This window comes from Balaenoptera musculus, chromosome 7 (genome assembly GCF_009873245.2).
Source record: "Balaenoptera musculus isolate JJ_BM4_2016_0621 chromosome 7, mBalMus1.pri.v3, whole genome shotgun sequence".
Lineage (NCBI taxonomy): Eukaryota > Metazoa > Chordata > Mammalia > Artiodactyla > Balaenopteridae > Balaenoptera > Balaenoptera musculus.
Window position 1 is genome coordinate 48,340,834 of NC_045791.1, and position 17,149 is coordinate 48,357,982.

General features: G+C 33.4%; 1 protein-coding gene across 2 annotated transcripts in view; it reads right to left on the reverse strand.

Annotated features, from left to right (window-relative positions):
- SCN7A (sodium voltage-gated channel alpha subunit 7) overlaps positions 1 to 17,149 on the reverse strand; it is a 76,678-nt gene that overhangs the window by 38,643 nt on the left and 20,886 nt on the right. For both annotated transcript variants that reach the window (XM_036858901.1, XM_036858900.1), the window contains exons 7-10: positions 14,611 to 14,817; positions 12,308 to 12,377; positions 8,799 to 8,940; positions 5,007 to 5,213 (exon numbers count right to left, since the gene is read on the reverse strand). In XM_036858901.1, the coding sequence (XP_036714796.1) occupies positions 5,007 to 5,213; positions 8,799 to 8,940; positions 12,308 to 12,377; positions 14,611 to 14,817 (626 nt within the window). The remainder of the gene's footprint in view (positions 1 to 5,006; positions 5,214 to 8,798; positions 8,941 to 12,307; positions 12,378 to 14,610; positions 14,818 to 17,149) is intronic.

The window sequence follows — 17,149 nt, forward strand, 5'->3', positions numbered from 1 at the left end:
AGGGGATTCGTGGTTGAGGCTCACTGATAACCCATACCCAGAGCACCCTGGTTGGCAGGTTCTGCTGAGGTCTATCTGAAGTCCCAGAGTAGATATCAAGGGAATCATCACATTCATCTCACTCCGTAGGAGTCAAGTCCTTCTAATTTAAATACTAGAGCTAGAGGAGGTAAAAACCAACTGTACTACATACTGAGTTCCATCAGGAAAATGACAGATTCTTTTTATCTACAGATCTCTGTTGCCTCACTTTTTTTTTTTTTAACTGAAAAAGTAAGCAAAAGCTCAGGATGTGAAGCTAATTTATTTATTTAAACCAATGCTTATTCCAGAAAGTATTTTCTTGGCTGACTTACAAGGCTACATAAAATATGTGATAATTTATATAATTCCAAATTTCTAAGAGTTAAAAACCAACAGAACTATAATTTTTCTGTTATTAAAGTCTGATAGGAATTTCCCAGGTGTTTCTTCATAAAGATGATACTTTGTCATATCGTGAACAATATCCTCCACTATATTCTTAATACCGAGGAATTACTTCTCATAGAGCTGCTTCTGGTAGTGACGGTGACAATGTTTGATGAATTTACAACAAAGAGCAATCCAGTAAAGTTCATCATCTGTGATGGGGGGAGCAGTGGAGTGGGGAGAGTAATAACGTTATTGTTGAGACAGTCAGTGCTCATTAGTGATTTGGCTTGAACTATGGATATGTTTTAGGATACAAAATGAACAAACCACATATCAGTCTAGTAATATATTTCTCTCAATTGAACTTCTCAATAAGTGCCCATACGTTGGCCAACTCCTAAGGATATAGCTAGTTTACAATGTAAATTGAAAGGATTATGACTGAAAAATCTCCTTTTTGGAAGTTTAAGAGCTAATAAGGACATATGCCTGAATTTTAGACAATCCAGCATTAAAATTAAACTGGAAGAAGGGGCTAGGATTCTTTTCACCGCTGGTTTCAATTTTCTCTGGAGGGGAGATATGAAAAAGGAAGAACCCAGTCATACTTCTGGCATTTAGCAATGAACACCTGAAGTGTTCGCCTTGGACCCAGACTTCCTCTCTCTACTGCAACCCCACTGGCCTTTTTAATCCTCTGACTCATCCTGTTCCCTCCTGCCAGAGAGAATGGACTCATTCTTCAGATCTCAGTTCAAGTGCCAAGTCCTCAATAAAAACCTTTCTGACTCAGAGAAATCCTTTATTACAGGCTTTCAAAGCACTATGTTTCTCACTTTTTTAACACTTCCCGTATTTTCATTTAATTTTTTTAGTGGAGAATAATACTCACCAGGTACCCAATAGGTTGCTTCAACCATCAATGACGTTATACTTTCCATTTTTCATGTATTACTCACCCTACTTTTTTCCTGAAGTATTTTAAATCAAATTTCAGATATCATAAAATTTCAGAATAAGCTTTTTTAAAAAGATAGTCACAACACCATTATCACAATCAGCAAAATTAGTAATTCCTTAATATTATCCAAGACCCAGACCATGCTCAATTTTCTTTCATTGCTCAGAAACATTCTATTATAGTTGACTTGTTCCAATCAAAATACAAAATGATATGCATTTTTTTTGGTTTGCAGTTCTACTGATTATCATGATTTTAAATTTATTTAGCCTATGTGATTTGTTAAAGACACTGAATCACTTATATTGTAGAATTTTCCACATTCTTAATTTGGCAGATTATGTGTTTTTAGTTTAATTTAATGCATTCTTCTCTTTCCTATAGTCTCTGGAAAAAGATGGTTAGATCTAGAGGCATATTAGACTTAGTGTGGATTTTGGCAAGCATATATTGTGGTGTTTTATGTTTCCTATTTCATAACACCAGGAAACATAATGTCTGGTGGTCCTAAAGTTACAATTTATTTTTATAGTAATTTTATAGTTTATCTCCCCATTAGACCATTAGCTTCATGATGATAGACACTGTATTTGTATTTATTAATTTTAAAATCTGCAATGCTTAATACAATGCCTAACATACAGAATATTGTCAATAATGTTTAATTATACAGGTGAACTATAAGGATGTCAGTTTAGATGGGCAAATTTTTTTTAATATTTATATTCCTACAGTTGTATAAATCATTCTTTTCTAAGGTTTTGCCAATAACTGACAATTCATAGGAAAGTTTCACCTACAAACTGTGTAACTGATGAAATAATATTGCTTCAGTGTTGATTCTCCAGAACAATGATGGTAAAGTGATGAAAAATGGGTTCTCTTTCTCAGTGTTGAGAAATCAATTACCAATAAATATAGATCAAACTTTGTAACTGGAACTTCTCAATAAAGATTAAATTTGAGAATTTGTGAAGACACTAATTATGTGTCTGGCACATAGTTGACACTCAATAAACATTATATACTATTATTATCATCATTATTACTTTAATTATCCCTAAAAGGGAGACATAGTCAAAGACTTAAAGAATTTTATATTGACAAGTATTCTCCATATGGACGGCAGTGCCTTCTTGCAGTTGTGTTCTTGTCTTTCCTATAATTAGACATTACCATTTTTTCAGTTGCTTAGTATATTCTAAGCAGTGCTAAGTGCTTTATAAACGTTTATTTAATTTGAATCTCACAACAACCTATGACACAGATATTATAATACACACCTTACAGATGAAGAAGTTGAAGTTTAGAAAGGTTAACAGACTTGGCAAATATCATACATCTATTAAGTGGCTAAAATGGACTTAAATCTATATTTATCTGACTGCAAAACTCTGATTTTAGCCAATATGATGTACTGTTTTCTTATAATGTGAGAATATGAAACACATATGTAATTTCCCAGTAATTCCAACATTGGAATTAGAATCTGTCTAGGGTTAAATCAGGTTGGTCACCTAGAGGGTCCTCAGTATGTTCCATTTTAAATTCTTCACTGTCCAGTGTTTTCTTATGTATAAATAAAAAAGGAAAAGAAAATACATCTTGTGAAAATAACTTTTATTCTCATTTTCCCAGAAAACTTTTGCATGACAAAATGTTCTAGTACTCTTCCAGGAACAGAAATCTTTTATAATTGAAAGATTTTAATTAAAACCAGAAAGGCTTTATGTGATCCAAATAGCCAAATGAATGGAAATATTGGGAAATTAGGAAATAATCTAAATTCTTCATAAGCAGAGCTAATAGGGCATCTCATCTGGAATAAGAGAAGTATTGTGCTCTTGAATGCATTTGTGTGTAGCTCTTGACATTTGAAATGCCACTTGAAAACAAATTACACATTCAACATATCATTCAGACTACAATCATTCAATATGAAGGACCTCAGACTCATTTCTAGAGACAGAAAGCTTTTGTAATTTGTTTTTCTGTGACTTCCTCATGGGTGATATGATGGCTATATTTGATAGCTTCTTTTTATACATGTTTTCTTCATACGGTCTGTAATTGCTTCATTTTTCAATTGTATGCATTGAAACCTCATAGATACACATATCTATCAATAACTTGTCATTTGGTATGATCCTATATCATATCATTCAGGCCCCACTTTTTAGTGGAATGACTTTCTAGAGCTTCTCTACTGATGACAACTTAATGAAAGGGTTATATAAAAGGGAAGTTAACATTTTCCCCTTTTTGGCCCAGCAGGGGTCTTCGGTATGAATGAACTTCTTAGCCAGCCATACTACACGTGCCAGAGTGAATCTTTTGCCCTTTACTTTTCCTCAGCTCTTTTTATCTTTTTTATATGAGAGGATCCTGGATATAGCTCCTTTCTATCTTTTGTTTGCTCCCTCAATCTGTCCTTTTTATATCTACTAGAAAATATAGTTCGAGTATTTTTCCCGTGTAGACAATCTTTATTAGCAAGTGTTAAGAGTGCAAAAATAAATATTCCAGAAGGACGGAAAAGAAGGCAGGGCATGGTTCCCCTCCCACAAGTGAGGGTCCTGTAACTAGGCCAGTGGGGTGGGAGCACTGGACTTGCTTGTGATCACTTTGGGCCAAGCACCCTCCAAAGAACAAGCTCCTTGGCAGGGGGGCTCCTCCCAACACAGAGGAAGGGAGCAACACCTCAGAAGAGGCATGGGTTCCGTCCCCCTTAGGCTGCTTTGGCTTCTGCCCACTGCACACCTTGACAGCTTCTGGGTAGGGGTATTAGGACACTGAGCTAAACCTATCCCTCTCTAAACCTAAGAGGAGGTGTGAGATAGCTAGGTCCTGTGGAATATAAGAAAGTTACTTCTGGTTGCTTTTCTAGGTCCTGTTCTTCTTTTCTGCACACTTATGGCACAATTTAGATTTTTAAAGATAATTTTCTACAACTTCTTTAATGTGACTTCTGTCAATACTTTTAGATTCATGGGCCAAATCTTTTGCTATGAGGCTAAACATCTGAAAATATATTCAAACACAACACTAAGGTCATTGAAAATTAGAGTAAAACTGTATTAAGTTTTACTGATCATGGATTTAATTATTCCACAGGTAAAATAACTCCTTAGGTCAGGATGCACAGTGCATTTCCTCTTGAACGAGTAAGAAAGTCAATAAAGTAAAATTTTTTCCTCTTTTTACAACTTCAGTACTATACTTCGATCCATGCTTTTAGTACTTGCTGATTTGTAAATTATGGAAGGCACTGTCACTTTTGAGTTGAACACCGAAATTTTCCAAAGCTAATTCTTATGTGCTATCTGAAGCAAGTTTAAATTAATAAATTATACCTGCATTAAGAGAAGTCAAGTTCAAAAAAATATATAATATATCCATAGTTTATCAGCAGTAGTAATATGCATTTTGGAGCAAAAACAAAATCGTAAACATGTTGGTCACTCTTACCACACCACACTCAGGAAAGAATGTTATGTAGCAAAAATGAGCCCTCCTATCAAAATCACTTATGATCTTATGTATCACACACAGATATTGAGCATCTATTAGAAGACAATATGCTCCAAGGAGATAAACTCTGACTCCAAAAAAGCATTAAAAAAAGCTATACCTCTGCTGCTTTATTTCCTTCTTGAAGTTCCGTTAAAGCCTGCTGAAGTTCCGGCTCAGTCTTCTTAGCTTTTTCAGCAGCTCTCTGCTTTTCTTCTTCACAGGAGATAGCAAGTATGCCTAAGAACAAACTTGCCATATAAAAGGCAAACCAAAAACTTATCACAACAAAAAATATCATGTAGACCTTCCCAGAAGCATAAAGGATCTAAGGAGAGGTGGAAAACAGGACAGAGAGGAAACGTTATTTGTCTTCCTGCAATCTGTTATTTTAAAATGAAAAATGAAATTTTGTTATGAAAATAATTTAGTTATAAGTGGAATGTAATCACAAGACAGTTTAAGTACTGGCTCTACCTGGAGAAATAAATGAAAGCTCTTCAATTTAGACATATATGTAAGGTACAAAATATATGGTACAAAACCAGGGAAGAACTTAGTAATTTAATTAATTCAGGCTGAACACCTGACTTTTATGTCTTCATTAACAGAGTAGACATGTTGAAAGGAAAAAACTGTCATCTTTCAATAAAGAAAGCTGGACATTCTGAATATGAAAGATTATTTACTTTGCAGTAGAATCTTTAACTATACGAAGTGTAATAAAGTCAAAGAATGACTGTTTGGAGATTACTTTCCTCTGAACTTTACTTTATGGAAACATCGCAACGAGGTACAAAATCAGGTCTATTCAAAGGGGTGAGGAACAGGAATATGTCTATATCTGTCAGAATACCTGCTTTGTTGATGAACCTCTAGACAAATCACAAAGGAAAGTCATATCATTCACTTATATGAAGTCCTTTGTGGATAGAAAAATACAAAACTGTAGATTTCCAAACTGCGCATTGACTAGCTTTTATTTCATAATAATTACCTAAGATATATCAGAAAAATTTTAAATTTATAAGTAGATATTACAAATCCAAAATATAGTCCACTGATTTATCTTCATTAATTAAAAGTATATGAACAAATTTCAAGAAAACAAATGGGAATAGTTTTAATTTTTAAGTATTCATTTGAACCAAGAGACAGGTATTTACAGAAAATACTGTGTTGATAAAACAGAGTTAAGAATGTTTACAAATTAATACGAACTTCTAACATTTAGTCAGAAATAATTTCTTATTAATCTATAGTATGTTTTTCTTTAAAGGTATTTTTAATAAACTCGATTATCCCAGTGAGTCAGCTATTTAGGATGTGGTTAAATATTTTTCCTACTAAATGGCTGTCATTTACAGTATATTCAGGAGTTAGTAATAGATATCATGGAGTACACTGCAGGACATGTACATTAATAAATACTTTATGGTTATTATTTTATTAATTCTGGGCAAAACATTCATGTGGTATTTACCACAGAAAAGAGATGAAAATTAGATAGACAAAGATCTCTCAACTGTGGGGGAATGCCTGAATTCAAAACTTTTGCTCTTTCCCCTATATGAAGCTGATAGAGAATAAAAGTATACAATCTTATTAGAATGGAAAAGTATACAAATTCTAGTTCTATTATATTGTAGCAGGAAATAGGGGCTAATTATACCCCTTTGTCATAGATTTGTTGCGAAAATCAAATGAAACAATGTATGAGAAGATCTTAGCTCATGGCAAGTATGCAGTAAACGTTAACCATTGCTAAACATAACTCCATTCCATGAGGATTGACAATCTGCTTTGTTCATTTCCGTACTGATGCTGTATCAAAGAGTACTTGGGTCAAATAAATATTTGTTGAATTAACGGGGAATGATATTCTCTAAAACATGAGCTGTACTCTTTGGGAATAATTGCCAAATTTCCCTAGCCATAGTCAGTTTAATTCAGTAGGGCAATGCTCAGAGTAAAAATCCAGTCCAAATCAAAGCAAACCTTATCTACACTAGTCAATAAAAATTTAGAGTACAATAATGATGAAGGTCCTGTAAGACTCCAGCACCAGGGCACTCCCAGACTGATTTCTCATTTCACTGGTTGTATGAGAGGATTTCCTTTAGACCAATGTTACCAAGAAAATTAGCTAACGTACTTTGAAAGCTGTAAAAAAAAGGCAAGACATTCACTATTATATAAAGTAACATAACCCATAAATATTCACTTATATTTTTGTTTATTAAAATTTCATCAAGCATTTCTATGTGTTAGATGCTGAGAATACAAAAATTAAAATAAGACAAAATACTTCTTCTTAGGTAGTGTATCTCCTAGTGGGAGGAAATGCTGAACAAGTAATTAAAATAACCACTACCTGAGGCAATTACAGGGTACCATGCAATTCTGATGTAGAATATGTCCAGCTCTAAAAGAAGAGGTTGGGGAAAAGCTCAAACAAGAAATATAGCTTGGAGGCATAAATCTGAGGCATGAGACTGAAGATGGAAGAAACCTGAATTTGCACACACTGAAACAAGAAATTATGGGAAAAGGTCATTTAGGAAACAGCAAGTCTTTTTGACTCAAATAAAGCAGAGAGTATACATTGGGATATTGTTGGGAAATTAATCTGGCAACAAATGCAGAGACTAGATTTTAAAGGGCACTATGGACAATGCATATGGACTTTGAACTTCATCCCATAGAAATTTGGAAATCACTGAAGGATTGTTAGAAGGAGAATAACATGATGAGATTATTTTAGAAATAAGAAGTTTATAGTGTTGTGGAGGAGGCATTGATGCTTGTCAAAATTTTGGGAAATAACAATGTAACTACTCTTACAAAATTAGAAAAATATAGTTTGCATAAAGAAAAAATCACTTGTAATATTTTTATGTACTTCTACCAGAAATATAATTATACTACAAGCATGTTTGGTTTACTTGATTTTAATTTAATAATATATTATGAACCTTTGTGCCAAAAGTATATTATATTACCCTTATCATTATTAATGGCCTGTAAACACACATACACACACACCATAATTTATTCAATCATAAAAAGTATGGTGTAAAAAAAAAAAAGTATGGTGTGTGTGTGTTTAAAAAGAGTGTTCTTCTTCAACTGTAAATACTTCTGGAATTTAAAGTAATTTATTTATTTTATCTAATATCTTTCGATATTAACTATGCTGCTGAAATGACACTGCGTATTCCACTGTGCTGGAACTTTTCTTAAAAGGAAAATTGAATCTCTATTTTAGTGAGCACGTATTATATCCTTCTGAGACACTATGGCACACAAATCATCAGTTATAAAGGAGGACTCTCAGCATTTTGATTTCAAGTCTCATAACAGCAGGCTTTCTGCTATTACAACTGGAGCCTGATTGAATATTAAAGGAGAATGAGAAGAAATAGAGAATTAAAGAGAAAGAGTACATTGTGGGCATTCAACAAATAATTTCTTAATACATGGTAATCTCATAGGTTCAATTTTTTGTCTAAAGAATTAGTACTTAGAAATGCTCTTTACTTAGCTAATGTCAAACGTCTGAGACCACAGAGCAGTATAGTGATCTCTGGCAGATACATGTGTTTTAACTTTGGGGAGATTACCTAAATGCTCTGATCTTAGGGTCTTCATAAAAAAGCACATATACATATTTATATCCTTGTAGGATTGTTTCAAAGATTAAATAAGATATCAATACCATACATAAGAACACAGACTTGGGCTCAGTTTTAACATACAGTTTGACATTAGGTAATTCTCGTCCTCTTTTCTTCTGTTCTCAAATTCTTCTTCACATAAAAATTTAATACAGTGTATTATATTTGATCATTATTTCAGAAAGGAGGAGCATGGCACCATTTTTCCGTGCAGTGCAGATTCTCTGTGTTCTTACCTGGTGATAAAGTGCTTCAGGGTAATCTTGCATCATTAACCGAAATAGGGCTAATAAGGTCCAGCCAAAACTGTCAAAATTTGTGTAGCCATAATCAGGATTTACACCAGCTTTTACACACACATATCCTTCAGGACACTGACTAATTAAGACACAGAAAAGAAAAACTGGTTACTCTTAGGAGGTGACTTTCAGATTATGGTCAAATCATAAATATAGAACATCTGCCCATGAATAATAAAGGGCTCCCTCTTCCACAGGGAGTAGTCTTCTCCCAAACAATTCCCAGCAGAAAAAGCTGAATATGAGTTAGACTTTAAGTTGATATAAGTGAAGTGTTAATTAAATTAAAAGACAACAGGGCCTCACAAATGGTTTTTGCCAAGCCTTTTGTTAAAGATTTCTTTACTACCCAGTATCAAAGTGAAAGTATAACTGTTGGAAAATAACGCTGATAAAAACAAAACCGTAGTAGTTTAGGGTTTAATTTTTAAATGATCTCACCTCAAACCCTTACATCCCATTATTTAAGAGTGAGAAAAAATTTATTATCAATAATTTATAAGCAGAACTGACAGTTTGGTAGAAAGATGATTAAATATTTATTTCATTTCCTTTCATGGAGTCTTCATACTTTTACCTACTGGGGCTTGGGTATTGTGGTCCATTATGACAGTAGTGGCCCAATAAATCATGCTTCCTCCATCCACACCTTTCTGTAGTTCCTCCTACATTATTGGAACTTTGGCCATGTCACTTGTTTTGCATACTTGTTAATGGTTAACAATTGTGATGCAGAGGTTTAAAAAGTACTTGTATGTTGAGGCTTGTTAAATTGCTGACCTACAGAATCTGAACAAACGAATTTTCGTTCTTGTCTTAAAGCACCAACTTTTGGCATAGTTTACCATGCAGCAAAGTATGATGGTTGCAGGTGAAACGCTGTATGACTTTCTCTTCTGGCCTTGACATACTATATCATTGTGATTCTGTCTATCCATGACCAGATCTCTTCAACATGCATTTCAGGTCAAATTTAATTTGGAATGTCCATTGAAAGGGTTAGCTCGAGTGGGATGGGGCAGACACGATGAGATGAAATCACAATCTGGACTTGAAAACAGAAAGGAAGCCCAGCAGTAGGGTGGCAAAAGAGTTGAGTAAGCAACAATATGTCTAAATCACCTTAATACAACTAAACTGCATAACTCATGTTCCCCTCTCCCGTGTGCTTTTTTGTCAGTCTGTGCCCAGAGCTTCTAAGAAAGAGCTGAGTTTACACATGGGTGTCAAGTCATCCCGGCTTAGGGAAGTAACATAAGGAACTGAGTCGTAGTACTGCTGAGAAGCACTCTATTTCTACCTTCTTATCTCTTCATCTGAAATTATAGGACAATAAAACTTGAGAATTTTGTCATCTCACTGAAGAATTATTTATAAGTACTGTTTTTAAGAGCAATCAGCTTGTTATTAATGTAAATTATATTCATTAAAGACATACAAGCCATAAAATAAGTGAAATATCATCATATCTTTAATTTTTTTTTCTTCAAAATCTTCTGGCTGAAGAACAGATTATATTGTCTTTCTTGATAAGTCCTATTAGCTCTGGGGCACACTGAAAACAGAAAATTAGATTCTTATTTAAGTCCCAGCTCTTCCATTTACTAACTTCTTGACCTTGAATAAATCATTTAGCTAGTCTATCCATTATACTTTTTTCTGTAAAATCAGATTAATAGTATTCCATATTGTACACTTCTCAGCATGGTTTTGATGGTAAAATGAGATTATGTAATCAAATGGGAACCATTAATAAAAGCAATAATCATTAAATAAATACTATTGATCAGGGATACTGAAACGGAGCAGGACGCTATGGTCCTTGCTCTCCCATGTCCTCAGCCTGCCTTTTGTCTGTGGAAAAACTTTAACCAAAGAATAAGTTTAATCAGAGAAGTGAGAAAAAGTAGAAACAGAGGAAAACAGTCAAAGGAGACCAAATAATAATAGTTTAGTCATTAAACATAGCCAAGGACCTTTAGTTCCTTCTCAAGGGCTACAGATAATATTCTGAGCCATATCCTGTGAGCTGTCTATAGATACTGAAATCCCCACCAGGTGGAAGAAGGTTTGTTTTCGATAAAATAAAATATCTTAGTAAAGCAGGATTAGCAAACTTCTCCCATGGCAAATGCAGATGCCATCGAAATCAATAGCTTTGTGTTTTATAATTTAATTCACCATTATCTAGGTCCAATGACTAAAATGAATAAAACCCTTAACTTTGAGGTTTCTGTATTATTGCTAATTTATTACACCTGGCAATAATTTAGACATAACAGTATTTTTAAATTAGTTATTTGTTTGTTTCTCTTTACCACATAAAGAACAGGCCTTCTCTCTTGGCTATTGCTGTTCATACTAATCACCATTATTTATAAGCATAGGTAAATGCGTAGAGTTAAAAATCAACATGGGTTGCAAATGTTGTTGAAACAAGAAATAGTTTGAAATAGCAGTATTCTATACATTCTTTCATTAACTTTTTTTTTTTAACATCTTTATTGGAGTAAATTGCTTTACAGTGGTGTGTTAGTTTCTGCTTTATAACAAAGTGAATCAGTTATTCATATACATATATACATATGTTCCCATATCTCTTCCCTCTTGTGTCTCCCCCCCCCCCCCCACCCTCCCTATCCCACCCCTCTAGATGGTCACAAAGCACCGAGCTGATCTCCCTGTGCTATGCGGCTGCTTCCCACTAGCTATTTTACATTTGGTAGTGTATATATGTCCATGCCACTCTCTCACTTTGTCACAGCTTACCCATCCCCCTCTCCATATCCTTAAGTCCATTCTCTAGTAGGTCTGTGTCTTTATTCCCGTCTTGCCCCTAGGTTCTTCATGACCTTTTTTTTTTTTTTTTTAGATTCCATATATATGTGTTAGCATATGGTATTTGTTTTTCTCCTTCTGACTTACTTGACTCCGTATGACAGACTCTAGGTCCATCCACCTCACTACAAATAACTCAATTTCGTTTCTTTTTATGGCTGAGTAATATTCCATTGTATATGAAGACCAGACTGTAGCCATGACATAAGCTGCCATAATTCCGAGAATTGGCCTTAAGGAAATGGGAACAAACCGACCCTGGAACTGAAGATTAACCGTACTTAAAACAATAGAGATGATGCTGGTCAGACCACCGATGACCAATATCAAGATGACTGTCAGAGCTGACTGCGCTGTTTCTGCCTGTAGCCCCCTCCCTCTGTCTATAAAAGCTCTTGCCCCCTGATTGTCAGGGCGGTGGGGTCAGAGTCGGCCTTTGGACACAGGCTTCTGCCCTCTCCCCACCCACCCCCCTGCTCCCAGTTGCCGGCACCCAAAATAAAGCAAACTTTCCTATCCACCAACCTGGCCTCTTTACCGGCTTTTGAGCGTTGAACTGCCAGACCTCACTTTTGGTTACAATAGAAGAAAACATTAATACCACTTACCCAGCATCTGTTCTGTTGCCACAAAGAAGAGCATATCTTTCTCCTTCCAAATAATAAAAGTTTTCTGTTTCTGAAAAATAAGAAAGAAATGATATTCCATATCTAATCTTGAGTGAACAGCATATCTGAAACCCAATTAAATCTGTACAGATGAGCATCCTTCTGTACAGTGAGAAGGAAGGAGCACAGAGCCTGCCTCTCCCCCTTTTTTTTTAAATCCAGGAGGCTGTCCTAGCATCCAGTGTACAGGCCAAAAGACCTCTGGCAATCCACCTTCTCCAGCCAGGTATGACCAGACCCTGAAAGAAAAATTCCCAAGACTAATCTATTTGAAAATTGAGGATTATTCCTTCCAGGGTTTATTCCTGATGATCTTCCTGAACAGAAGACCAGAGTTTTCTGTCTCTGGGTTTAATTTCCATTCTCTTCTCACTTTGCAGCTTATTTTTCTACAATGAGCGTCCAGTGCCGCCTAATTACTTGTCCTGATATCACCTAGTTTCAATCATAATCTGAGCTAATCTGAGTCATAGCCCATAGAATTCATACAGGTATTTTTATCTGCTATCAATCAAAATGTAAATTGTGTATTTATAGATATCAGTTACCAGGGTTGGGAACATACATGCTTAGTAGCATTGCTTTTTAGGTTCTGAATTCAAATCACAAAAATCAAACCCATGAGATCAGCCCTGGTGAGTGTGTATGTGTGTGTGTGTGTGTGTGTGTGTGTGTGTGTGTGTGTGTTGCGTGTATACAAAGTTGAATTACACCAATCTCAGAAAATGTCACTTTAATTTGTCACCTAAAATAATTTTAGAAGAATTTAAAAATCATAGTTAGGAACCATTGATCAACACTTTTGAGTGACAGTCAAAAACCAAATGAAATTTGACATTAGAACTGGGCAGTCCCAAGTGCTCTTCTAAATACAAGGACTATGACACGGAAATTAGGTTAAATAATCTTTTGCAAATATATTTCCAGCAATTCCTAACACGTTATTTGAGAAAATAGAATGACTAGAATTGGACAAATATTAAAGTGATAATCTTTAAAATGATTTCATTATAATATACATACTTTAACAAAGAAAAGAACTTGGACTCTGTTTTCTTAGCAATAACCAGTGAAGTAGCAAAATTTGTTTATTTTTTAGTAATTAGCATATTTTTATTACAACACCAAAGAAACTAAAGGGGATTTCAATTGGAATCTAAGATTTAACATCCATCTCCTATTGTTCTTATCAATAGAATTAAGACCATGAAATAGACCTACATAATAAGGAAACATTTCACATATATACTAATAATTTTGCATTACTTGCATCATAATCATATTATGGAGTAAACCAAAGAGTAAAATTTATTAAGATTTGTTTTAGAACTTATTAAATCCAAAGTATAAATAAAGTTAAGGTAGAAGGACTACTTAAGGTTTATCAATATTTTATTTTTATTAGTTGAACAATATGCTTTTGATTTTTTCTAAATACTGTCAGAAAGGAACTGATGAATTTAATATGAGGGAAAAATCTAATAAGAGAGTATGGTCTGGTGAAAAGGGAATGGGTTTTAAAGCCAGATGGAGCTTGGCTAGAATCCTAGTTTTGCCACCGAGTGGTTATAGTACGCTAGAACATTCACAGAATTTCTCTTTACTTCTGTTTCCCTGTTGGTAACAGGGGTTATTCATGTCTTCTCTGCAGGATTATGGTGAAGATATGTGATCAGGCATGTGAATTACTTATGTTTAAGGGCTAAGCAATACTTGTTTGACATTATTTCTGTTAGCCTAAAATATTTTCATTATTCATCAAAGTATAACTCAAATCATTTAAAATGAGCAGCAGCAATTGAAATACAACAATAGTTAGAATTTCTATATTGTAGGTCATTTTTTTGATTTATATGATCATCCCAAAGTTTCTAATGTGTACACTTACATTTAAATTTTAAACAACTTTATCGAAGAAAGGTAGTATCATGAGGATTGTACTCTGATAAAATTGCAATTAAGACTTTGGTCATATTTATTTATTTTTGAAAGGATAAAATTTGCAAGTTTTAGCAATTCCAAACTTAGGTTTCCCTGATTTAACTGTCTGAAGACTTGGAACTTTATTATCCTGATAAAGGAAACTGATCCAAATTAGTACTTGAGCATAGTTATGGCATTGACATGAAGGTTGTTCTGAAGTCGAATTTGTTCTGAAATTGAATGTTCAACATTTCTGTGAAGAATGTTTTGCCAGTAAGAAAAGTTTTAATTTTTTTGATACAGATGCACGGGATTCTTACCTCGAATATAATATGGGTTTCCAGTTCTGTTGTGCAGCGTTTCAGTTTCATTTTCTTGGGGCCATCGCAAACATTTATGCTTCAGGTTGCCCATGAAGAGCTCCATCCCAATTAGAGAAAATATGCTCAGAAAGAAGAGAGTTAGGATAATGACCCCAGTGAGTTTCTTCAAACAATGGATCAGGATCCCTACAAAAGACTTCAGACCTGAAAAGAGAAAGGTTTATTTTTGATAAAATAAAATATCTTAGTAAAGCAGGATTAGCAAACTTCTCCCATGGCAAATGCAGATGCCATCGAAATCAATAGCTTTGTGTTTTATGATTTAATTCACCATTATCTAGGTCCAATGACTAACATGAATAAAACCCTTAACTTTGAGGTTTCTGTATTATTGCTAATTTATTACACCTGGCAATAATTTAGATATAACTTAGTGTTTTTAAATTAGTTATTTGTTTGTTTCTCTTTACTACATAAAGAACAGGCCTTCTCTCTTGGCTATTGCTGTTCATACTAATCACCATTATTTATAAGCATAGGTAAAGGCGTAGAGTTAAAAATCAACATGGGTTGCAAATGTTGTTGAAACAAGAAGTAGTTTGAAATAGCAGAATTCTATACATTCTTTCATTAACTTTTTAAGAACTCAATATTTGTAGCTGATTAAGTAAAACATGAAAAATTTTTAATGATTAGAAATGAGAATAACACATAACTGTGATTATATGTGGCTGTATTTATATCAGAATATTTACTAATCGAGAATTCAATTTTAAAGCTAGATTTATTTAAGGACATTCATTTTTCTAATTATTAAATAATACATGCTCAATATTGAAAACATAGAAAACAAGAAGATACAACAACAAAAACCCCGTAAGTAAATTTCATAGATGAAACTACTATAAGCCTTCCTTCCTCCCTTGCTTCCTTCCTTCTTTCCATCCTTCCTTCGTTAGTTCCCTCCTTTCTTCATTCTTCTCTTTTTCCCTTGCTCCTTTTTTATTTGTTGGTCTGTTTAAATTTATGATCCTAATAACTGCTCAGTTCAACAATGGATGAGAATATACTAGCTCTGTGACGTTGAGCAAGTTACCAACATTTCTATGCTTGTTTTATTATTTTTTAAATGGGTATAATGATACCTATTTCATATATCACTGTGAGAATTGAAAATCTATTTTTTAAATGACCTCCTCAGATTAGATTTCTTGAGTGTAATAGAATAGGGTTGAAATAAAGTTATTCCTGTGGTTAAAGAAATGTGATAACTAGAGTAAATATACAATTTTAATTGCTATCATACCGAAATACATATTTATAGCTACTTTTGCCACCTGGAATAATACTGTTAATTTTTTTTTGCTATATGCAAGTCTTTTTAAAGTATTACATTAGAAATGGAATTTCTGTGTCAAAATATATGACCATATTTAAGTATCGATTCATACGTTCAAATTGTTGAGATGTTGAACCAATGCATAAACCAAAGACTATAAATATATAGTCAGGCCTTCACTAAAGCTAGGACATTTTAAAAAATATCATTGCCAATGTATTAGAAGAAAAATAGGATCATTTTACTTTGATGTAATCTCCATGATCACCATAATAAACTTTTAAAATACGTATAGTTGCACTGTGTATTTTTGTTTGATAACTGTCATGAGTCCTCTGTATATTTCTTACTGAAAAAATTTTTTCATATTGTTTTGTTGAAATTATCTTTAAGAATAGAAATTCTTAAATAAGAATATATATGTGTATAAATTCATGCAAATATGTTTTATTAATGATAGTCTATTATATATTTTACAAATATATAAATTTATATTTATATATCTATGAATATAAAATATCTACCTACATTTATAAATATATATAACCCAAGTCTCTTGTGGAGCTTAATTTAGTGGTGACATTTTGATTAAGGTAAAAAGTCAGCATCAAATTTTACAGAATCAAATTTATTAGTAATTTTCATTGTTATCTGCAATTCATTGTTACCTACATTCAAAGTTCTGAGCCATATGCCAATTTTGATTTTGATTTCCTGGTACTTTTTCCTTTATTTACTTTTAAACTTTCATTTTGTTTAGTTTAGGTATATCTCTTGTGGAGTTTAACTTATTTTTAATTTAATTTTAAAGTCTCTACATCTTGACAGACAATTTTTACCCAGTTATATTCATTTTTATAAATTGGCTTTATTGTTGGATTGGCCTTTATCATTACTTTTTTTTGATTTTTATATTCCCCTTATGATTTACTATGTGTCCTATCCTTTCTGAATAAACTTTAATTTCTTTTTTCCCTCTAGTATTTTAGATAAAGTATATCTATTTTGAGAACCTGATCAAACTTAGGTTCTTATTTTGAAAAAGCATGTACTCTCTACATCTAAAATAAAACTGTATCTACTATAGTCTCACCGTATAAGATAAGGAAATAACCATATTTACTTCCTCACATTTCTCTATTCCTACTTCTCAGTTTTTGTTTATTTATATAATTTAGGACTTTTAACCTAGTTATA